The 24,287-nt window shown below is 37.8% G+C and overlaps 1 protein-coding gene across 4 annotated transcripts; it reads left to right on the top strand.

The window, feature by feature from the left end:
• Positions 1-236: 236 nt before the first annotated feature.
• On the top strand, positions 237-7,074 carry gata6 (GATA binding protein 6). 4 transcript variants are annotated; one of them, XM_079876027.1, is made up of 7 exons: positions 237-316; positions 1,119-2,028; positions 3,417-3,583; positions 4,035-4,160; positions 4,292-4,379; positions 4,468-4,568; positions 5,611-7,074. In XM_079876027.1, exons 2-7 carry the CDS (start codon positions 1,173-1,175, stop codon positions 5,776-5,778), a joined length of 1,506 nt encoding a protein of 501 aa, XP_079732153.1. In that variant the 5' UTR covers positions 237-316; positions 1,119-1,172; the 3' UTR covers positions 5,779-7,074. The 4 variants fall into 4 exon arrangements, with proteins under 4 accessions (XP_079732153.1, XP_079732154.1, XP_079732156.1 ...); XM_079876028.1 differs by lacking the exon at positions 237-316 and adding an exon at positions 387-830; XM_079876030.1 differs by lacking the exon at positions 237-316 and adding an exon at positions 387-701.
• Positions 7,075-24,287: the final 17,213 nt, after the last annotated feature.

Here is a 24,287-nt window from a genome sequence, read left to right on the forward strand (position 1 = left end):
GCTTGTCCGCTAAAGCAATTAAACACGTCCCTTCCATTTGTGAAAATGTAGTCAGATTTATAAGACTCGCATTTTCCATTCGATATCAAGGACATGCACACTAAGTAAGGTGTAAAGTGAAGCGCAGCACCCCTATCGAGCAGATGTGTTTGCTCAAGCCGGAGTCCAATCAGAGGCTCGGAGCGCACGAGGCGCCTCCTCTCTTAAACATCGTCACGAGTGAACAGAAAACTTTCATTCCTAATAGTTCTCCAAGTCCTGCAACCACAGAACCGCTGGATCCCGCGAACACCAACTTATGGCAAACCACCAATAGGTCAGTGGTGTCTTTTTCTTCCCTTATCCGAGTCTTGATTATAAATTTCCTTCCCAGCGCTTGCCTTGGTGCTGAGTTCGGTGCCAGCCGAGGAGAGTCTAAATCATTTTGGGATTATTTTTACCCTGCCTCTCTCTCTCTCTCTCTCTCTCTCTCTCTCTCTCTCTCTCTCTCTCTCTCTCTCTCTCTCTCTCTCTCTCTCTCTCTCTCTCTCTCTTATCTGTTGTGGGTCTTATCAAGTGGTTATCTATTTTCTGCAAAGACATATTACGTTTTGTTTCCTATCTGTTTTTTTTTTTTGTAATTATGATGAGGCTTCATCAAGAGGGAGGACGGATTTGCGACACGGATGGATTCAGATCTTCAGTGTAAAGCCCTGTATGGGGTGTGTATGCGCGCGCGTGTTTGTTTTCCTGGAATTTAGTGAAGTTGTGTGTTCGGTCATTCATGTCATGCAGCTCAACTTTTAATTTTAGAATACTACAAGATGTCACAATAATCATGAATGATTTGAGTAAGTTAGTAGCTGCACCATTGTGCGCTTTCTGAAGTGAAACTGTCTCCGCGGTAAAAGAAAAAGTGAATAGCCTTTATCATAATTCATATTTTAAGTGCTAAATCACAATAAACATTCAGAGGAACTTTAACAGTTGGATAAGTTTATTTACTTTATGCTTTGAGCTCCTCTTAAATTCTCTGACATTATAATAATATAGCATCTATATATATATTTTTTCTTTTCTTTTGGAGACCATTTCCCATTACGCTCTATATTCTAACATTTTGATGTTCTCATTTTCAGTGCACTTTTGCCTCTCCATTTTCCACACACTGTGAGATATAAAAGGGATCCTGGATGGACCTGGGTGATAACAGCTGGTCCATGGTCAAGCGCGAAGTGTCCAGCAGCAGCAGCCCAGGGTCTCCGGCTGAGCAGAGCTACCTGAACACTGACCGGAGGGAGCGGCTGAGATCCCCGACGCCGACGCACCTGGACGCGGTGGGAACCCGTCGCCCCGAGGCCAGGCCCCTACACTCCTACGTTCACTTTGGGCATCCCAACAACGCCCTGCCCAATTCTGACGACGTTACACTCTTCACGGATTTAGACCAGGGCAACAAACTCATCATCTCAGGTGGACACACAAGGGAGACGCATAAGGGAGGCTTAATTGTGGACCCTACCGACATGTATCAGACACTGGCCATCGCCGCGGCCCAGAGTCAGGCCGGTTATAACGACTCTCCATCGGCCAGTTACATGCACTCCAACCCTAATTCTCCCGTTTATGTGCCGACGTCTCGCGTTGGAACGATGATACCGAGTTTGTCCTATCTACAACCAGGGGTTTCTTCTCAGCCGAGCCATGCGGTAAGCAGTCATTCGGTTTGGTCACAGTCCGCACCGGAGAGCCCGTCCTACAGCACTGGAAGCCCGCATACCTCCAACCGTTTCCACTACTCCCCTAGTCCGCCTATGAATAACGGCACATCGAGGGATAACAACTACACTAACCCTCTGAATGTAAACGCTCGAGAGCAGTATCTTTCACGACCAATAAGTGGATCTTACACAAGCCCGTACCCTCCTTATGTGGCCCCGCAGCTCTCACAGTTACCGGCGGCGTGGCCCGCGGGGCCCTTCGAGAACTCCATGCTGCACTCCCTGCAGTCAAGAAGCGCGCCGCTGTCCATCCGGGGGCCCAACGGTGGTAAGCTATGGCCATTCATTCATATTCATATCAAAATTCCTTTCTGGCTGTGAAATTCAAAAACTCACGTTTCCGTCACATTTCTGACAGTCTGTGAATAATCCAATTATTTAAAAAAAAATTTTTTTTTTAATCATTTTAAATGTTAAGGCACATTGTAGCTAATATGGCGCCAGTCTCACAGGTAGATATTTTTATTTTTTTATAAAACATTAACGATATAGGCTATTTGTGATATTTAAATCTATAATATTGTTTTATATAATGCCAGTACTTGTGTTCGTTAGCATCTGTAGCCTGTTTGGCGACAGGTGAAAATACGAGCAATCGGACTATTTTTTTTTTTTTTTTTTTTTTTTTGGGAGGGGGGGGGGGGGGGGGGGTAATTTGCATCATTACAGAAAGTTTAAAACACCAGTTGAACCTTTTAGCTACTTGTGTGTAAAAAAATAATAACTTTTATTAAGACCTTCCAATCTTTTGTGGGAGTTCAAGCCTTATAATTTATATAAGGCTTGTTTTAGGGTTAGGGTTTAGGGTTAGGGTTTTAGGGGTAACCCTAAAAACAATTTAGGGTTAAATATTGACCCTAATTTATATTAGGTTAATATATAATTGATACGAACATGTCAAAAATATGTAATAGCTAATTTATATAAATAAAAAAAAAAGAAAGAAAAAAAAAGGAATGGACCAATTTACTAATTCTAACGTTTCAAATAACAACGTAATAAAACAACAGTGGTAGATAATTGTGTAGCCTGTAGTCTGATGAAACTTTTAATGAGAACGTCATTGAAATTTACGTTTTTTTAAAATAAAATGGTTAACGAAGTTCTCAGTTTGCAGCCCATGGCTTCTAATATTCCTTATATAACTGTGCGTAAGTGTGCACATGTTAATATAATTCATTGTAATTAGACTCAAAATATGCTGGTATTAACAAGCTGCTCTGAAAATAAAGTGCTTAGACTATTCCAGATTTCGTGCATGTTAAATTTGGACATCAGTTAAAACGAGAAAAGAGGGTTACACTTTATTTTAAGGTTTCATTGTAACAGTGTAATTATATATTTAAGTACTGAGTAATATTGATTAACTACACGCACTTAGGGTTAGGGTAGGATTAGGGTTTGGTTTAGGGTTAGTTGCATGTAATTATGCATAATTCACTGTGCTTGCTATATGGTAAATACATGTAACATATGTAACAAGGACACTGTAAAATAAAGTGTTACCGAAAAGAGTTACAGAAAAAAACAATAGTCACACCTGTCATTAATGCTATTAGTCTGTTGCAATGTGTCAAGTCTGCGCAATTCATTTGGCGCACATTGAAGTTGATGGTGAATAGTGATGTTGACTGACGGGCGACTGTCTGTGTTTAGATTTGCTGGACGACATGATGGAGAGCCGCGAGTGCGTCAACTGCGGCTCCATTTCCACCCCGCTGTGGAGACGCGACGGCACGGGTCACTTTCTCTGCAACGCCTGCGGTCTCTACAGCAAAATGAATGGACTCAGCCGACCATTAATTAAACCTCAGAAGCGTATGGTGAGCGTCGTCTCGATGAGCTACTTAACCACTCAATTTCCTGCCTATTTATTTCAAACAATAGCCAGAGGTTATCTGGGAACATCTTCACAGGTCTACTCCCATAATAAACGCTATTTTTATTGGCTAGACAAGTTTGCAGGCATTAAACGGTAATTGTTTAGGCTACAAAAATACAGTGTGCAAATGTTTTTAAAATTAATTAAATATTTAATATTTGTCTAATCGAAGCCCCTTTTCATTTGAATTGTTTAGACAATGAAATTCACTTTGCATTATACAAGTAAAAAACAAAAGTGAAATATTGCGCACAGGTTGAATATCTGAAACATTAAATCAGAGGCAGAAATTAATAACATAGATTTCATTCTACCATTTTAGATTAATAAATATGAGAGGTTTGATCTTTATTAGAATTAAATAATGACATTGTTAATTGCTTTTGTCTCAGTCGTCTTCAAGGCGGATCGGCCTGTCGTGCGCAAACTGCCAGACGAGCACGACGACACTGTGGCGCAGAAACGCGGACGGCGAGCCCGTGTGCAACGCATGCGGACTTTACACAAAGTTACATGGGGTAGGCTATGCTAGATATTCCGTCTAAACAAGATCGGATACAACTGAAATAAAACAAATTGGTACAATTAAAATAAACGCGATGTGTGCCTATTATCAGTATTTTACAATCTGGATTCATGTGTTTTTTAGGTGCCTAGACCCCTTGCCATGAAGAAAGAAGGCATTCAGACAAGGAAAAGAAAACCAAAAACCTTGAACAAAACAAAGGGATCATCTGGTATGTTAAGTGATACAAAATTATAATTAAAAAAAGCTTTCATTTATGTGTGATTCTGAAGAAACTGACTTGTTAAAATAATTCACAGGAAGTAGTTCTGTTCCAATGACTCCAACATCTTCATCGTCTTCTAATTCAGACGAGTGCACAAAGAGCAGTCCTTCATCGACGCAGGTGCCTGTAACATCAGTAAGTTCATCCACCCTTATTTTTCCTTTTCAAAGGCTGCATTTGTGTTGTAAAAATGCAGCATTAAAATGTTACAAAACTTACAGATAAAAAGTTGTGTTAACACTTTATTTCGATAGTCCACTTTAGACTACATGTCAACTAACTCTCATTAGAGTGTTGATAGACTGTCTTCTTAAAGGGATAGTTCACCCAAAAATGAAAATGATTCCATAATTTACTCGCCCTCAAGCCATATGACTTTCTTCTTTCAGCCAAACACAATCAGAGTTATGTTAAAACATATCCTGGCTCTTCCAAGCTTTATAATGGGAGTGAATAGTAACTTGGTAAAGGCCTTCTGAAGCGAACTGATGCGGTTTTGTAAGAAAAATATCAATATTTATAACTTTTTAATAACTATAATCACTGGCTTCCGGTAACGGTCATACGCAAGTCTAGTTCCGGCGGAAGAGTGATGCATCGCTTCGCTTCAGAAGGCCTTTATTAACCCCTGGAGCCGTATGGATTACTTTTATGATGGATGGATGCACTTTTTTGGGCTTCAAAATCCAAGTTACCATTCACTCTCATTATAAAGCTGGGAATTAGTATATTTCTTAATATAACTCTGATTGTGTTTGGCTGAAAGTAGAAAGTCATATACACCTAGGATGGCTTGAGAGTGAGTAGTAAATTATGGGACGATTTTCATTTTTGGGTGACTTAACCCTTTAATATCTGCTAACACTTTATTTTGATGCTCCCCAAAAGACATTCGACTGCCTATAAGTAACTTTGCATCTACATGTTAACTTATTGTACTTACCCTAACATTCAACAGTCTACTAATACTCCAACGGGAGTTAGTTGACATGTAGTTGCAAATAAATGAGAGTCAGAATGTCTAAAGTGGACTATCATTCTGGTGTTTGATAAATGATTCCTCTGCATTACTCATAGAACTTGCAACATTTTGTGCTTTCAAGACATTAGACCATTTGAGTGCAACAACATGGTTTGCCTTTTATTTGTCATGCTAACATTCACTGGTTTGATCCAGGTCAACTCTTCGACGCTGCTGGGCCAAGTGGATGTTCAGTGCACGACCGGCTCCATGGTGAAGTACCCCGGCCAGGAGAGTCTGTACACAAATGTAGGCCTGACGTCCACAGCTGACGTGGCAACCTCCGTGAGAGGGGACACTTGGTGCCCCATGGCCTTGGCCTAAACCCTGGCATTATGGGACGGGAGCCATTTGCTGTCCTTCAGCTCTCTAGAACATCGCTTTCGGCGTTGTACTTAAAATCTGGCAGGGTGTGGGGGTTGTCATCTGTTTTCGGTCTGTGTTCGTGATCTTGAGCAGAGGCCTTATCTGTTCCAAATACTCCAGTTTTTGATTCACCCCGTGGAATACTGGACGTCCATGATGGAGATTATCTATGAGGACAACACTTGAGAGAGAGAGAGAGAGTCGTCTTTAACATGCCTTTGGTACTTTCAGAGCACACCCTGCACCATGAATGTTGCTTGGAGGAGTAAGTGGATCAAAAATCATTTAAAAAAAAAAAAAAGTAGATTTGTACATATTAATGCCAACGGATACTTCACCCATCTGGAAAGACAAGGTTGTTGATTGGACTGTAGTGATCTGATGAAAGAGAGAGAGAGATAGAGAGAGAGAAAAGGTTGATCTTTCTGAAACTGGAATTGAAGATTAAGTGTCAAGGTGTTCTTATTGACAAATGCCAACATATTTATGAAGCTACCGTTGTTCAAATGATGCATATATTTGTCAATAAAGATAATGTCAAATAGAGTAGGACTGAAGCCTTGCCCTTCCTTTGAAATATTTTTGGTTTGTTGCAGTGGACGTCGCTCACAAGTCTGCACACCTTCTATGTGAATTTTAAAAGAAAATGAAACAAAAAAACAAAACAAAAAAAAGCTCTTATAAGATTGAACTGATTTGTGATGGTTTAACACAGGGTATCAAAGATCGCAGGAACTCGCACGAGACCTGGCACATTTTTCCTAGAGATCGCTATCAAATTAATATGGTCTAATCAAACAAAAATAGTTTTTGTGTAAGTGTGAACCTACATGGAGAAATCTGAACGTAAATCATCAGCAAAGCATAAATAAAATGACCGTTATATATCTCTGTTTGAACAAACGGCACTCAGGATTTCTTTTCTGATGTGTTTTTTTTTTTTTTTTTTTTTGTTACACAAGACTGCAAAAAAGGTTTTGCTGCAGTGATTTTGGATGTATAAGACTACCTAACGCCATTGATGTGAAATATCAATGCATATTTCTGTTTTTTTGTATTTTTTCCTTTCAGTGTGATTCACCTCTGTGGTCACGACTTTAGCTGATGAAGGGACAATGTTCAATCTGGATCTTGCTTTCACAATTTATTGAATGTTTTAGAGAGAGTAATGTGTGCCAGAATCATCCAGTAGTGAAGGTTTCTTGTAAGTCGCCATCTGAAGCTCAAGCATAATGCGCAATGACAGTAATTAATGAGTTTAATTCACTCGTGAAAGAGTTCAGTCTCAAGTGCTTTTGATTTACGGCCTCTGATCTGTTAAACAGTTACCCAACTACAAGTTTCCCGTGTAAACATCTTATGGCTTTGAAATTGGGGATTGAAGGGGAACCAGAAGAGCCTTTCTTCACATGATGATGAGTGAATCCGTGACATTTTTGGACAATAGTGTTGCAACCACACAAGAAACATTTCGCTATCGTTGTGATTCGCCACCTTTACAACCTCTACAATTATTTATTTCTGTAATGTAGTGTGTTTGTAAAAGGTGTTTATTGTATTTTAATTAACATGGTTGTATTTTTTTTTTCTTTTTCAATTCCAAATTATTCTGATTAGTCTGTTAAACACAGATTTATTGTTTTGGTTTTGTCTTGAAAATATCCAAAGCATATGTTGATAAAATGGCAAAGGTGTGTGTTTTTTTTTTTTGAATATAGATTTTGAGGTTCAGACCTTCCATTTGTTCTGAAATGGTTTTTCACATGAACCACTGGAACCACATAGTTTTGATAAATTGAATCAAAATGATTTTCCTTTTTTTATTGTCATCACCAGTCATAAAGCAATGTTCTTAAACCATTGACTGACTCTCCCTTCTGTTTTCCAGTGTACAGAGTATTGAGAAGGATATCATTGTTCATTTTTTCTTTCTCAGATTAGTTCATTAACACTGGAACAATAAATAATAGCCATGACTAAAGTGGTTGTTTTTCCCTTCCCTTCTTTTTCTTTGAATTGTTTTAATTTAAAGAAGTATTAATCCATATTGTTAAAACAACAACGCTTATTTTGCATTGATTTTCGAGTCACGTACTCAATTGTACTCATAGGCCAGATGTTTGCTCATGGGTCACGGATCTTTTTGTTTTGTTTGTTGGTACACTGAAGCAAATTAAAAACTTGAAGTTTGTATTTCAACAATAGTAACTTTTCACGAATATGTTTATTTATTTCGTTTGTTTTTGTTTCATCACAATTACCTTAATTGCATAAATGATAAGTATTATCAAAAATGGATTTGGGTCAACATGATCATCACAGATAAAGTTGTGCGTTTAACATTTTGAAGACTTTGCTTTAAACCAGAGCCCAAATGAAGAATTGGTTTATGTGAACTTTGACATTTGAATGTGCTGATCTTTGCCTCAAGGTTGGACTTTGATTTACGACCGATTGATGACGTCTCGGCCCCAATAGATTGGAGGTCTCTGATGTAATTCCTTGTGATGCTGGTGAAACAAACAGAGAGCATGTTTTAGCATAAAACACCATCTTCACAACGCTTCTTTTGCTAGAACCAGTTGTATTGTTTCTTTGTCATAAATGTCTTTTTTTATAGTACATTCAATATAAATGTTCCTCTCATTTGTTTGAAATCTTTCTTTGCATTGTTCACATTTTGGTTTTGTCTAAACCCATAAAATCTCTTTTAGAACTGTAACTTTTTTTTAGAACCAGTTCCTTTTCCCATGTGTTGTTCTTCCTTTATCTGTTTGTCAATTGCTACACTATAACACCAGCCCAGACTAGCATTTCCACAGAGCAATAGTTGCTCCCTGCTGCCCTTTTGAACTATGTTTGCCCTCTTTGCTTCAGAGAGAAGTACCAGCCACAACATAAAGCTCAATAACTCAGAAACACACACCATTAATAACAGCTTTGGCACAGCCCAACAGAATTCACTTAGACTGCGCTAACGTCACATTACATTCCAGCTCCCCTCTCCTGTCACCTACCGTTCCAGTGTTGATTAAGATTGATCCTGATGCATTCTGGTTATCTGCCCTGGGTGTATGACATACTGCTATGAGGTTTATTGGGGGGCTGGGATCTGTGAAGGATTTCAGCAAATTCTTCTCTTTGTGATTGAGGGCGGGGAGTGGCGATCTTGGCCAAGACGCTCCACGCAAGCGCAGTTCTATTGGTACAAGGTGGAATCGCATATATGACTGTTTTTTTTTTTAATGTCACAGCAGAGGTGAGACCCATAGTGCCAGAACACTGCATTGCAAAACAAAACTATTCTTTATGAGTCTTTCCCCCCAAGTTTTGTCTAAAGTGTCCAGTTTAAATATCTAAAAAGATACATTTACTGAAAAAGCAACACCGCTTTCTCCTGCAAGGATCTCCTACAAGTATGTTTTGTCTATCATTCTGCACTGGCAGATTTTTTCACTTGTTGTAAAACAAGTTAAAGTGAAAATGCTGCCAGTGCAGATAGACAAAATAAACATAGATTTGAGGCGCCGTCTATGAAAACCTTATGTAATAAGCAATGATACTTCTTAAGTAAATGTATGTAGTTTTAATAATTTTTTATTCTTTTTTTAACTGAAAAGCAAGTCAAAGAGTTTCGTTGTAATGTTTATTGGTAACACTTGATTTCGATGGTCCACAACTTTGCAACTACATGTCAACTGACTCTCATTAGAGTATTAGTAGATTCAGGTTAGTAAGTTGACATGTAGTTGCAAAGTTACAGTCAGAAACTTGTCTTTTTTGGCGGGCCATCAGAAAAAAAAGTTAGCAGATATTAATTAATCAGACAGTCTTCTAATACTCTAATGAGAGTTAGTTGACATGTAGTTGCAAAGTTACTTATAGTTAGTAAAATGTCTACAGTGCACCACTGAAATTGTTCAGTGAAAAGTGTTACAGCTATATTATTTTTAAAAGCTTTTTTATTCATGGAATGATGCTTGGGACACTTTGCTGGGTTATTTGGTTACAATTTGTTTATTTGGTTGAGGCAGAATGTTAAAGGCCCACTGAAGTGCCTTGGATGCGTTGACGTAATTTCCACTGAAACATCAGGAAGCTATGGCGGGACATGTTGAATGGCTCCTCCCCCTTTTCAGCGAATCCGAGCGCTGATGATACGTTGGATTCAGTAGTAGAGGTGTGAATAAATTCTAGCCATTTCATTCCTAACCAACGTACAGTTGGAAAACGGAATAAAACTCGAGCGTTTGAGCAACCGAACACACATCTCCAACCCATATTGCTCCGTGACGTGTCAACGGTCGCTTTGGCCAGGTGCTGTTTATAGCATAGGGGGCGGAGCTTTAGATTCTAGAGAGCGTTTGATTGGACAGAAGATGTGATGAGAAGCTGAAGTCCGCGGTGATGTCATAAAAATCTGTGATCCATTTAAGCGAAAATGAGGGACTGTAAATTTTGAATGCTTATATCTCCTAAAAATGAATTTTGTCATTTTTTTATAGCACACCAGCTTATACATAACCTTAAGGCTAACATATTCATACTGAAAGCTAAAAAACAAAATTTTGATTTCAGGGGGCCTTTAACTATATGTAAAAACATACTGTGGCAAGCAGGGCGAAGCCGAGAGCTGTGGGAACAGAGCGAGGCCGGTGGCGTTAGTGCCAATGAGCGACACCTGTGCAACACACCGGTCTCAAGTCTCATGGAGGAGCTCTGGAAGGATAAAAGGAGGAGTGACAACAGTGAAGGACGAGAGAGGACTATGCAGACCTGGACTTTACGTTGTGTTTTGTTTATGTTTGTGCGGCAGTCGTCCATGAGGGGCTTTACTTTTGTTTTGTAGTTTGTTTATTTTTTGATTAAAGTTTTGTTACGTTACTTCATCATTGTGTATCAGACATCGCCTCCTTGTGGAATAAAGGTGAATTGCACTTATATTTATATATATAAAATTTACTTACACTGTTACACACCTCGGGTCATTAGTGACCCTAAACAATTTTTACAAAAAAAGAATGGGAAAACAGACATTCTTTTATAATTGTATAATTTTTTTGTTAAATTGTTTGTAATGAATTGATTGAGGAATACTAAGAATGATGTTGTCTAACTTTAAAAAAATGAATGAGGAGGAGGATAGTGAATGATGTCCCGGGTCACTTAAGACCCGAGGTATGCCTTTAAGGGTTAATGTTTGTCACATTATTTTAGTGTGTTTTCCCATTATGGTGTGTTGTGTTTGTGTATATGACATTGTGCACCATATATATAATTATATTTACATATGATAAACTTGATTTATCATGTGGCTTTCTCTTCATCACCTGTGTTTTTAAAGTGGTTGTCAATATATTATATGCCAAGGTAAAGGTAAAAGGTTAAGGTAAAAACGAGAATTTGGTACATTTACATTATTTCTGTGATATATATATATATATATTTCTATGACATTACAAAGGAACGATAATATAGTGGAATCTGTTGGCAGACTCTCAGTATATATATATATATATTACTGTCCATTTCATTTTAATCTGTAAAACTTAAAATGTTGCAACCACATATTTTACTGAAAGTTCTGGCAACCAAAGCTGACTTTTTTTTTTTTTTACCATAAATTTGGTAACACTTTATTTCGATAGTCTATTACACATTCTTCTACTAACTATAACTAACTTTGCAACTACATGTAAACTAACTCTCATTCATTTTCAACAACATGTGAACTACCAGTCATTAGAGTATTAGTAGACTGTCTGCTTAATATCTGCTAACTCTTTATTTTGATGCTCCCCAACAGACAATCTACTGACTGTAAGTAACTTGGCAACTACATTTGAACTTATTCTACTAAATCTAACCCTAACAGTCTACTAATATTCAGAAAGTTAGCTAACATGTACCTTTAGTTGCAAATTAATGAAAGTTAACATGTAGTTGCAAAGTTACTTATAATAAAATGTCTAAAGTGCATTATCGAATTAAACCATAACCCTAAATTTCACACATTTTAATACTGTGTGGTCTAAAATGTACATTCAATACGACAGTAATGCTTTCAATATATCAATCCCAAAGAATATTTCTACTTCAACCCACGGCTGAGGACACGGTCTTCACAATACCAAACATGCTCAGAATATTTCTTTGTCTGTGACGTCTGGGACAAGCCACTGAATTCCTAGAAATATATCCACTAGCTTTAATAAAAGAGATATAATAAATATGCCAAAAATATGTTCCACATATGTATATTTGTATGTGTATGCCGCTGTATAAGCAAAAATGGGTTTGTCCAATTGTTTTATGGTAGGTCTTTTTTCTGTAGAGCCTTTCAGATGTTACCCGGGGAACCAAATTTGAATTTAATTCAAACCTGAAAATGACATGATCGATTACACTTTACTGCAGGTATGCAAAATATAATTCTAAAACACACATGTGATAGGCTTCCCTCTAAATCAACAGTGAGTTTGGCTTTAGTTCCACAGCCTGTAATGTCCAGCACTGAACTCTGTATTTGGACAGTGAGTAAAAGGGTCAGTGTCACCCTCTCCTCTCTGGGGTGGAGTTGAAAGTCCAGCTTGTGCCAGAGTAAACATGGAGGAGGTCTCAGGACTAAGAGCTGGGAGCCTGAGGCTGTTTGAAAATGGGTAAAGAATGGTTTTCCCCAAGGGGGAGTTACCCAACGGATCTCAGCGAGGCACTGTCTGCGCCTCTACGGCCTCCGGAAGAGATGGGATCACTGACGCAGCCCTTGAGGATTTCTAGTTAAATTCAGCCCAATTTCTAACTGATCTTTCCCTAAACAAAAAGGCCTGACATTCTGAAAAAGGAAATCCTGAGGATATTTCCTCAGGAGTATGAGTAACAAATTTCTGACGAAGAAATAATAATATAGTGGAATCTGTTGGAAGACTCGAACTTGCGCATTTTCTATGTGGTGACATATGAAGCCATGAAAGGGGATTTCATAACAGAACCTCTTTAAGCCACTCAATTTTCACCAATATTATTGATTCGACTGCACTGGCTCTATTGGACGAGAACTGATGACATCACTGTTTTCTCCAGAGCTGCTTTATAGATTAATTGAACTCATTCTATAATTGATGAACTTTACACAGTTATTGAACTGACCTGAACTGAATCAACACTGAACTGATTTAAACTGAACAACATTGTCTTTCTAGCAGAATTGAATTCTGTTTGAATCATTGATCATTATTTAACACTGTAAAGCTGCTTTGAAACAAACTTATTGAATAAAGCGCTATATGAATAAAGACTTGATTTTTACACAAACTAATATATTTTTATCTCAGTGTTTTGCAATGGGGTCTAATGTTGTTTTGGACCCCATTGACTGTCTTTTTATATGCAAAAACTGCCGAAACGTTCTTCAAAATATATTGTCTTGAGCTCTGCAAAAGAAAAAGTCAGCATGTTATTTTATTGTGTGACATTAAGGAAGATATTTCTTATCATAGACTTCTGCACATGCAATGGAATGTGAAATACATTTTAAAAGGAAAATAGTTAGGCGATATGAAGACTGAATATAGTCAAAATTCTAAAGAAAAAAAGAAAATAAAGAAAGTAATGGTGCACTGAATCTTTTAAAGATGTTTAAAAGATTTAGTTTGAGGCAGATAATTGTAAATACTTCTCAAAAAAATTCTGGGTTGTTTCAACCCAACTTTGGGTCAAATATGGACAAACCCAATGGCTGGGTTACATTTTTAACCCAACGTTTGGGTTTGTCCATATTTGACCCAAAATTATGTTAAAACAACCCAGCATTTTTTAGAGTGCAAGATATTTGCCAAATGTTCCCCTTTTGAATGTGATGTTGAAATAAAGCTGCAAGCAATAAATCAATAAAAAAGTATTTCTCTGTATTTTATCATTCTACAAATATTTCTTATATTATTCTTTATTTATGATCAGTCACCTGGCATATGTGCCCATGAAGTAAAAATGGAGGCCTCCAGGTCACATACTTCTGGGGGATTCCTGAGCCAGCCGAGCAACTGCTATTAAAATGTTGTTGCTAACAGATTAGAGATTTCTCTGTGTACTTTGGACGTCCTTGGTTATACCTACCAAATCTGATTTTCCTGGTAATGAAGAAGCTTGATGAAACATGACTATGGAAGCAGAAGAGTGAGTGTTTGAAGAAGGCGCAGGAAGCCAACGCATTAGTTCTGTTTTTGTTTTTGCTGCTCCTCTCCAAATGAGGAATATGAGGAAGTCAAGGGGAAGGGGAATTCGGATTAGCATAGAAAGAGCTAGGTACTACTGTGAAACATGAGGGAAGGGCAAAAGTACAGGTCCTTAGTCTTGAAGAGCGGAAATGTGTGCATTAGTCATAACTGACAACTGACTCCTGCATGGCCTCCAATAATGATCTGGAGGATATGACACTCGCACTTCCACAAGCTCTGTTTGCGAGGGCAATTGCGTATAGAATCTGTCCCATGAGGGACAGGCTAACCTTCCTGAAAAGCTCTTAATTTTAGAAAGTCACTCCTATAATAACAACATATCTTTTCTTGTAGTACTTTTCTTTTTTCTCAGCAGGGTGGGGTTAAAAAAAACTGCTGTTGACAAACCCAAACTGCTGCCGTGGTCATTTTTATTCTAGGCAAAAATGATAAGTTGCTACTACTGCTCATCTTACAACTGAACTGTTGAGAATATTGGAGGGTGACACGGTCCCCCCATGCTTCATTCATATTTTTAATATATATATGGTTAGATTTTGGACAGTTTATTAAGATAATTGGCAGCAATGTTAGCAGTCTTTAAGGTTTTTCAGTTAGTCTTTTGTCATCCAATATTGGAAAATTAATACCAAAATATTTGTCAGATGCATGCTAAATATATGTTATAAACCGAATGGCTTAAGGAAATATATTTTCAAATCGCAGGAATATTTTGTTTAAACCTTCAAATCCCAATATATATAAAATATACTTTAGGCAGCAAGAAAATACATTCACAATTTAAATTTGTAAAATCAATGCAAAATGTTTTTATTATTATTATTATTATTTTGGACAATATAAATATATTTGAATGAAAACATATTTAAAAATGGTCAAAAAATATGTAAGGAAATATTAGAAACTTGCCAAATGTAAAATATTTAAAAATCTATACAAGCAATATATATATATATATATATATATATATATATATATTTTTTTTACATATATTTAGCTTGAAAATGGTATCAAAATGATCTTCTAGTAGCTTCAGAAAGAAATCATGTTCTTAGGAACTTTATTGACTTGTTTTCTTTAAAGATTGCCTGTCACAAAGAAAACAGTGGTACGTTTTCCCCATCTGCATTGTGCCAAACTAGTCAATCTATTTCCGAGTGTAAACATGAATCATGAATCATAGATTACGGTCATTTTTGACTTGTTTTGACGTCTTTAACCACTTTTAGATTACAAAAAGCACACACAGGCCAAAGTACAGCAGTTTGACAGTCAGATTCTAGCGGCTATGTTAGCATTCTCTTATAGTGGTCCTCTACTGTTATTTTCCCAGTTTCCTTTTCACCTATTTCCCTCTATTTCAGAACCGTGTCTGTGAGCCGCCCCACTAAATCATGAAGCTCATTTAAGTATTTTCTCCGAATACTCCAGACATAATCCAAGTTTTTGCAGGAGTTCACAGCGAGGTCACTACTTTCTCTCCTCTCCCACTAGCTCAACAGTCATCTCACATCCAAGAGGCTTGGAGCTGAGTTCAACACATTGGTCTATGGGAAACTGTGCTCGCCGCCAATTGCAATACTTCCCGGCGTATTTCTGTCAAAGCTCAAGCCTTTTAAAAACAACACAATCACTGAACTCATTGGAGCCCCATTTGAATCAATTACCTGTGTGTCAACAAACCAAATTTTAATCATTCTTAACAGGGGAAAGGGACTGTTGTCGTATGCAAGCCGTGAAAGAGCAGCAGAAAATGAGATGAATTCATCAATTGAAATTTGCATTTATTTCATCTTTTCATGTGTGATCATTAAATGCTGGCTACTGTGCTAATGATAGCCTTCAATCATGACGTTCAATGTGAGTTTTTCTTTTCTTCAGTATGATCTTGTCTGTTTTTGTAGATGAAAGAGTCACTAACTAATCCCACAAAACAGAGCAGCACCTGAAGGTTAGTTTTAGTGATCAGTGGTGTGTAGGTTAAGAACCTTTATACCTTTTAATATGATATTTTCTGTTTGTTAAATCATGACAACTCTCGCCTCTCTGAATAGATTTAGCATGTTGATGGAAGATCTGCTGCTGCTGCATAAATAGACATACATCCCATAGCAGATCTAGGCATGTGGAGCTGGGGAGGTGGAGGGTTTCAGAGGAACTGCTGGAAGACCATCTAACTGCGAGCTCTGAACCAGACTATTTGAATGTTTAGCAAGCAATCTCATTGGCTGCAGAATAAGCAGAGGCCAATCAGCTTGTGCCATGTAGCAAATGATGTGATTCCCAGAAGCTTGCATGTAAAGGACCCATCAGCTGATGCCATCTAGTTTAATGAATGAACTAGATATATCTTAATTTTGCTCTGCATTTTTGGGCTAGTTCACCCAAAAATGAAATAAAAATATGTCATTATTCATCGTTTCATCTAATCCATGGAACAGAAAAGAAGATCTTTTTAACCAGTCAGTTTTTTTAATCTTTTAGCAGGGTCCAATATTGTTTTGGATTCCTTTCACTTTCATTATGGATAACACACATTTTTATGTGAACCACTGCTTGTTCCCAACTACCCTTACAAAAATTAACCATGGTTTTATTATAGTAAAAGTGTAGTAATCATGTTTATTTTGGTGGATTGATTACCATTTGTATAAATTTGAATGTGCACTTTTTTTGATGTGATTTTAAACCATTCAAGATCAAGAAGACGTGAAGAGTAAAATCGGCACATCCAAAGTGCGCAGAAATCCACCTCTCCTATGATGAATTGAGTTCTCTTTAGCGTCTTGTTCTTGAATATACTTCTAACAGTCGGTTTTGTCTTAAGTGAAAATAAACAGTTGTGAAAGAAAACACGTGTAACAGTATATTAGAACCGTGCAGCTCTTAAAGTGACAGCAGCCTAATATTCCTGCCACTGCCCGTGTCATTAATGTTAATCAAAGTACAAAAGAAAAAGAAAATCACTCACTGATCAAAAAGTAAAATAAAACTATGCAGTGATATTTTACATTTGATTTCAATTGTTCAGTTGTATGTATTTGTGCAATTGCTAATATGTTTATTTGTTCTTTTTTATATTACTGACTCTTTACTTGTCTTTAATAATTTTTTGAAATGTATATTAGTTAGTCTAGTTGTTTTTGCTGTGCTATTTTTTGTTAAAATCGTTAAAAATATTGTTAAAAATATTTTTTGTTGTTTAGATCTCTAAATGTCGACTTTTTGTTTTTTTACCTTATTGGAATTGAAACTGGGAATCGATAAACAGAATCGGTATCGCTAAAATTCAAGCGACACCCAACCCTATTCCTAACTGGTTTATGAGATGGTAAACTCATCTACATAAATGAATAACAAGAAGTTGTAACACATAAGGCACATTTATCACACTGCCAATTACACAAAGAGCAGCTTTGGTTATTTGTGGATCTCTGTGTGTGAGTTGTTCTGGGACTGCCCTTCTTAACTATCAGCAGTCCCCCGGGAGCCAATAATAAACTGATAACAAGACAAGAAACCAGAGTAAATCAGGGATGACGTAAGACAGGATACAGCTCAGAGAGACACTTCAGGGACTAGAGTGAGATACAGACAACAGACAACCTGTGTGCTATAGAGTAACCTCCCACATTTACAGCAAATCTTTTTCTTCTTTTTGTTTTGTTCAAATCTTCGATTTTATGACACAAGCATGCATATTAAGAGTGTTTTGTATTTCAGCAATGTTTCTGTTTTGAAGATGTGCAGATGTCGCTTTTTATCAACAAAATGTACAATGCCGGACAAAAATACAGCCTTTTCCTGGATCCGTACAGAGAGTGACCATGCAGACCTCTTGGCCAAGGCTGCCTATTAATTACCCACAGGACTTTAAAATTTCCTGTTTTCCCCTCCTTAATTAAGCTAATCTGCCCTGAACTTTAAAGAGAGGAAATACCTAGAAATAGTTCCCAATTTTCAGCACATTCAATTACTTTGTGCCGAGTATAGCAGATTGCATCAAATCGTGTCAACGCAGAGATCAACAGTGCTTGATCGTGTGGGGGAAATGATGTCTGTCATTTCTTCCTTTGCCATGAAGGGTAATGTGGGAATTTTTCGGAGGGAACCGTGCCTGCTGTGGGCATGGCCAGTGCCCGTGCTGTACGTGCTCAAGGTCAGGGCCATCCACCATCAATCTCTGACCGTTGTGTTTATTATCATTACTTGCACTTACTCACTGAGCGTAGAGAAGAATTGTTGACTTATGCTCCCTGTTACTTTTCCTCCCTTTTTCACAATGTCTCACACTTCAAATAAAAGTTCAGCATATGAGAAGAGTGACGATTTAAGAGGGACTTTCTTGTGAAAAAGAGGGACTTCCTTCTTTCAACAAACACTCTGGCTTTCCCGACATCGAAGGCATAAAGACTATTTCTCCAAGTATTATCTCCCAAAAGCACCTGCCCGATTGAGTATAGTTTTTATATTTTTAATGTGGCAGTAAAACGCTGTTACACATAACGGCAAATTGATTCATATGCGGCTTTGTTGTTGATGACAGCAAAGAAATTCATAACTACATTACTTCGCATCAGTATTCTTTTGCAAAAACAATTAAAGAGTACAAGATAACATACAGTATGCCTATAATATTGACATCAAACAGAAATATTTTGAGGTAGCCACCTATCATAAATTGTAAAAATGCTAACTGTGATATGAATGGTTTTAAATGGGTCATGAATTGAGAAATCAAATTTTCCTTGATCTTTTGACATGTAAGAGGTCATTATACTATAAAAAGAACGCAAAAAATTGTTGGATTTTGTCACATTATGATGTAATAGTGCGACAAAAGACCGCTAGACTCAACACCTACTTCTACATCATCATGTCTTTGGCCCCGCCAACTGGTACGTTAGTGAGATGAGGAGAAAAGAGAGCAGAATCTCAAGACTTAAAATTAAATTTTTTGTCTAAACCAGCCAAAAGCAAATAGAACCCATTATAATCAGTCAAGTCACCTTCATTTATATAGCGCTTTTAACAATATAGATTGTTTCAAAGCGGCTTTACAGTGATTATAGGAAATTACAGTAACAGAGATTGTTTTGGCTTTACAGCAGCTCTAGAATAAAGTTATTGTCCAGCTAAAGTTAGTTTTGATTGATTCACTTCCGTTGCAAAGATCATTAGTTATTAACTTAGGGGCCGCTAACACGACACCGCTCTAACAGAAAACCCTTAACGCGCTCCGGCACGCTCATCCGCACAACAACAGTGCTTGGTGGCTCGAGAACGCAAACCTTGAAATAGGTTCCAAGGTTCAAGCCTTGAAATATTTAGAAAAAAAGGTTATATCTGCGCAGACTTCAAAAACGCAAACCTGTGAAAACACTGATGGCGTGCACATGCGTATTACGAGTTTAGTCTATAAGTATGCGCTTCTGAATATATATGTGTGCAGGCATGTAGTCTTTCTTTACAAATTGACCTCAACAAATTACTTGTCTGGCCTTAAAAATGTATAATACAGAATAATTTTTCGCTTCCGCGTAGCCATGTGAACTGGAATTATTTGACAACGTTTTATTTGTACAGAGGTAAAGGGAAGGAGGCCTTCACAGGGGAGAGACTTCAGGACTGCGTTGTCGTCGTGTCCAGGCGCAGGTCCTTCATCAGATCTGGATACGGCTCGGATCCGGCGGACTGCGGTAAACCTTAGATAAACAGAGAGACTAATATTAGTGTAGACGCCATTCTTCTTATGATGTAATGAGTACATCAGGATTTATGGGGAGTGTTCCCGGTTCTGACTGACCTAATCTATGCAGCCTAACATTGAATTATAGAAGTCTATAATGTGTTATGTGCAACACATTCTCATCCTAGGGCGTCATATACTGACGCTTTTGACATTTCGTCTACATCCAACGCACATGGCACCCTTTAGCATCAATATGACACGCACAGAGCTTTGTTCGGTTATGGGTAGGTTTAGGTCTGGGGTAGGGTTAGGGTTAGACCGCTAGGAGGCGCCTTCTGGCCCATATCTATCTGCGTCTCATATTGACGCTAAAGGGTGCCATGTGCGTTGGATGTAGACGAAATGTCAAAAGCGTCAGTTTATGACGCCTTGGGATGAGAACGGGCTGGTTATGTGAATGCTAGGTCAAAGAGATGTGTTTTTAGTCTAGCTTTGAACTGACAGAGTGTGTCTGCTTCCCGGACAATGGTAGGAAGACTGTTCCAAAGTTTTGGTGCTAAATAGGAGAAGGATCTACCGCCAGCAGTCGATTTTGATATTCTAGGTATTATCAACTGGCTGGAATTTTGAGATCGCAATAGACGTGAAGGACTATAATGCGTTAAGAGCTCGCTCAAGTACTGCGGAGCTAAACCATTTAGTGCTTTGTAAGTAATCAGCAATATTATAAAATTGATACGATGTTTAATAGGCAGCCAATGCAGTGTTGACAGAACTGGGCTAATATGGTCATACTTCCTGGTTCTGGTAAGAACTCGAGCTGCTGCGTGTACAGTCAGATGTTCTTTGTCTCAAAATGATTTATTACTGTTTATGCATCAGTAAATCAAGCCAGTGACTAAACGGTCAACTTCACATTGTTTCTCTAAGTAGCATGAAAATAATCTGCTATTTAAATATTGTGATTAAATTATATACAGAAAGCAATCAAAGTGCGCTTCCTTTATAATCACTGGAGCTGTCAATCACACAGCATGTGGAAAAACTCCTGCTATAATCAATGACGAGCGGTCTATACTGCACAATGAATCTCTTATTTACTATGTTTGTACTATTAGTTAAGATGAAATCGAGTTGCTAGGACGAGATCACTGCATTCATGCGCTCACCCCACATATTTGTCATTGGCTACAAGCTCATCGCTGAAACCTTTTGTGCGACGGGAGAAGATCTAAATATAATGCTACAATCAACACTTTTCACAATTAGTTAATCTCGATAGCTATAATAGTAATAGCGTAGTAAAAGCTTTCGAGAGAGTTCCACATGTAATACTTTATATGCAAAGATGTAAGCCAATCACAGCAGTGAAGTCTCACAGCAGACACGCCCCTTCCAACAGAGCATTCAAATCGTAGACTGTATGAAACAATGGACGTAGTGTCCGTGACATCACCCGTAGGTTTCTGAATTGCATTTTTGAAGCCCAAAGTGGGCGGAGCCGGCCGTCGACATCTTGGTAGCGTGTCACGGCACTAACACACAGCAGACAAACGGCTAGAAGTGACAGCAGCGACAATCCACTTGTCACTCAAGTGGCCACGACCTTAATTATGCAGAACTTTAAAGCTTAATATATTTTAAGATATAAAAAATTTCAACCCCCTCACAGTTGTCATGAAGGGCAAAATTAGCTATTGACCGAAACCACTTTTTGTACCAGGCTGTAAACATGTTTTTTTTCTGCTGTAAAGTTGGGCATTTTAACATGGGAATGACTCTCTTTTGGAGCCTGTCTCTAGTGGCCAGTCGATGAACTGCAGTTTAAGTCACTTCCGTGTTGGATTCAAGAGAGACCGGAAATGTTGCTGCTTGGTTCAAGTCAGAGGGCTAAAATCAGGATAGGCAAATGCTTTTTATTCCTAAATTAGGGTTAGGGTTAGGGTTTATGTAAAAATCATACTTACATTATAAGTGCACATAAAACAATAATGAAAAAAATAAAAAAAATAAGTTCATGACCCTTTTAAGTATAGCAGAAAATTACAGTAATTCTGAAAACACCATGATTGGGGATCTAACTCTAGATTACATCATCAGAGATATGAATCTAAATTCTATTCTCAGAAATACAAAACAAAAATGACTGTCAGAATGTAAATGGTGATGGCGGTGGGTACGCAGTCTTGCGGGGAAAATCTGGGACATTGTTATACTGCGTCTCTGCATCACAACTATGTAAGCCTGCCTGCCCCCTACAGAAAACAGGCGGGTTATCACACCACTAACATTTATTTAACCTTTTTCTCCTGTGGAGAGCTAAAGAGGAGGGTTCCGTCCGGGCTGGCTTCTCTTCTGATAGACATTACTATATTTCCTGACCATTAGGCGCTATAGTCCTCCTAAAACTGTCCCTCAATAATGAAGCTCACTCTAGCAGGTTCATGTTTGAACGAGCAAAACCCAAACGTGTACACATGTACTCACGAATGTGCAGTAGCCCAACATAACATAAACATTATTGTAAATCTGTTTGAACACAAGAACACATTGCTTTGCTGCCCTGTCCTAAACAGCCATTTCACATTTAGTTCCTCGCTCTCCACTGGGAGCCTTAGAGTACATGAAACAGGAGGATGATTTCGCCACAGTGAAGGATTCTCATGTGCATTTATGTCGGCCTGTTTTGGAATTAACGGCAAAACTCCCCACTCCCACATATCCCAAGCTGGGACATTTCTTTCTCTGATTCATCACTCACAAGCAAAAAAAATATATATTTTTTTTTAAATAAAGTTGATACCAAAATAAATAGTGGGTGTTTTAAGTAGACATAATTTCATTACTTTTAAATACTTATATGGATAAAAATCAGGACCATTATCTATTTCCATGGTGTGACTCAAGTATTCTGTAGAACTGTTGTTTGCAGTCCTAAAAGTCCCGGAGGAGGACACACATATTTAAGCCATGGGTTCCTTCTGGAATTTCAAATGGGTCTGTAGAATAGTTTTTTTTTTTTTATATATTATTGTACAGTTGTTTTCACCATTCTATCATCTCATTACAGAGGAAGTCCATGGCAAATGCAAAATAGCCTTCTGGGTTAACCTACAAAGATTGTGCTTGGATCATCTTGTAAACACTATAGTAGTCTATTAGATATGAAGAAGAAAGTTTTCACAAAATGAACTTTTAGTAGAGATACACATTTAAAGTTGCAATGAAACGTGACCTACATTCGAGTGAAACAGATTGTCGAAAAAATGTAGGGTGGGACCTTGGTTCAATCCATCGGTTTTTGATTGGATGGAGGTAGATATGAATGCGAGTTTGCAGTCGATTGTAAAAAAGAGGCAGGGTTTCAGCAGACTAAATGCCTGGAGTTTGTTGTTTTACTAGAAGATCATGTTATGATTTTTTAAAGACCGTGAAGAAACCATGTGCAAATTCATAAGTCAACACCATTGCTGAGTATTTTCTTGTTAAAACTCCAATGAGCCGAAGACAGTCTCAAAAACGCGGTTTAACCAATCGCGTCAACGTGCTTTTGACTTTAGCATATCATTATAACTATGCTCTGAAGCAGAGGAGTCTCAAGAGATGCCAGGTTATCCCGATATATTTTTGTGTTGATATGAAAAATTGTGTACATTTAGCAATGGGTGTATTCTGTATATGATGTATATTACAATGTTATGATGAACCATATGCCTTTCTCCTGACGATCTGAGTTTTTCAAAGTGTTTCTAAGGATACTGATTTTCAGAAGGCAGCTGTCTGACTTTAGGTGGCGAAAGAGAACATGGTTAGTGCAACATTAGCAACAATTTATCAGCGGTTTGATAACATAGTCAAGCAAAAGGCTAATCATATTAATAACTGTTATGTGTCCGACATTGTAAAGAGTTTTACCATTGTGCAGCGTTTACCTCAGTAAAGTTGACCGAGTGGATCTCTGAGCTGGTTTGAGTGAGTGGAGGTGGGGCTAATTTGCATATTCATGAGTCCATGTATAGTAAATAAAGCAAGGGTGTAGTGTATTCAAGCTATTAAAATGTTTTCGTTAAAACGAAAATTACATTGTCATTTTGGTGATCCAAAATGAGTTTTAAGTGATAAAATTATTGACTACAATTTTGGAAAAATTAACCATATCGAATGAATCATTCACAATAACATGCATTTAGAAAATGGAGAGTGTGAATTTTCATTTCAAGGCAACTTTAAAATTCTCTTATGGCAAAACGGACCACTAACATTGATGACTCATCTTGCACTACACAAATCTTTATCCAATCAAATGCTCTCTAAAAATAAGCCCGAGCTGACAGTTCCCATAAAAAAATACGTCAAGTAATATCATGGGGTCTTCAAGTGTTTCAGAATTGCTCTTTGGCACATTCCCAAATCTCGAAGCACACATAATTCTTACATTTTCACTATTTTTGCTTCTTTCATTGTAGAACTAAACTCTCTCAAAAGTTTTCGCTCTCTATCAGAAATCAAGCCTCACCAGTCTTCTCAGTGTCTGTGTCTGG

This window comes from Squalius cephalus (assembly GCF_949319135.1).
Source record: "Squalius cephalus genome assembly, chromosome: 7".
Classification (NCBI taxonomy): Eukaryota; Metazoa; Chordata; class Actinopteri; order Cypriniformes; family Leuciscidae; genus Squalius; species Squalius cephalus.

What these genes read in the sequence shown, in the direction of transcription:
- gata6 (XM_079876027.1), top strand. Translation starts at nt 1,173, where the DNA reads ATGGACCTGGGTGATAACAGCTGGTCCATGGTCAAGCGCGAAGTGTCC. An exon ending in CATCCGGGGGCCCAACGGTG is followed by an intron (nt 2,029 to 3,416) that starts GTAAGCTATGGC and finishes GTCTGTGTTTAG; the next exon opens with ATTTGCTGGACGACATGATG. An exon ending in TTTACACAAAGTTACATGGG is followed by an intron (nt 4,161 to 4,291) that starts GTAGGCTATGCT and finishes TGTGTTTTTTAG; the next exon opens with GTGCCTAGACCCCTTGCCAT.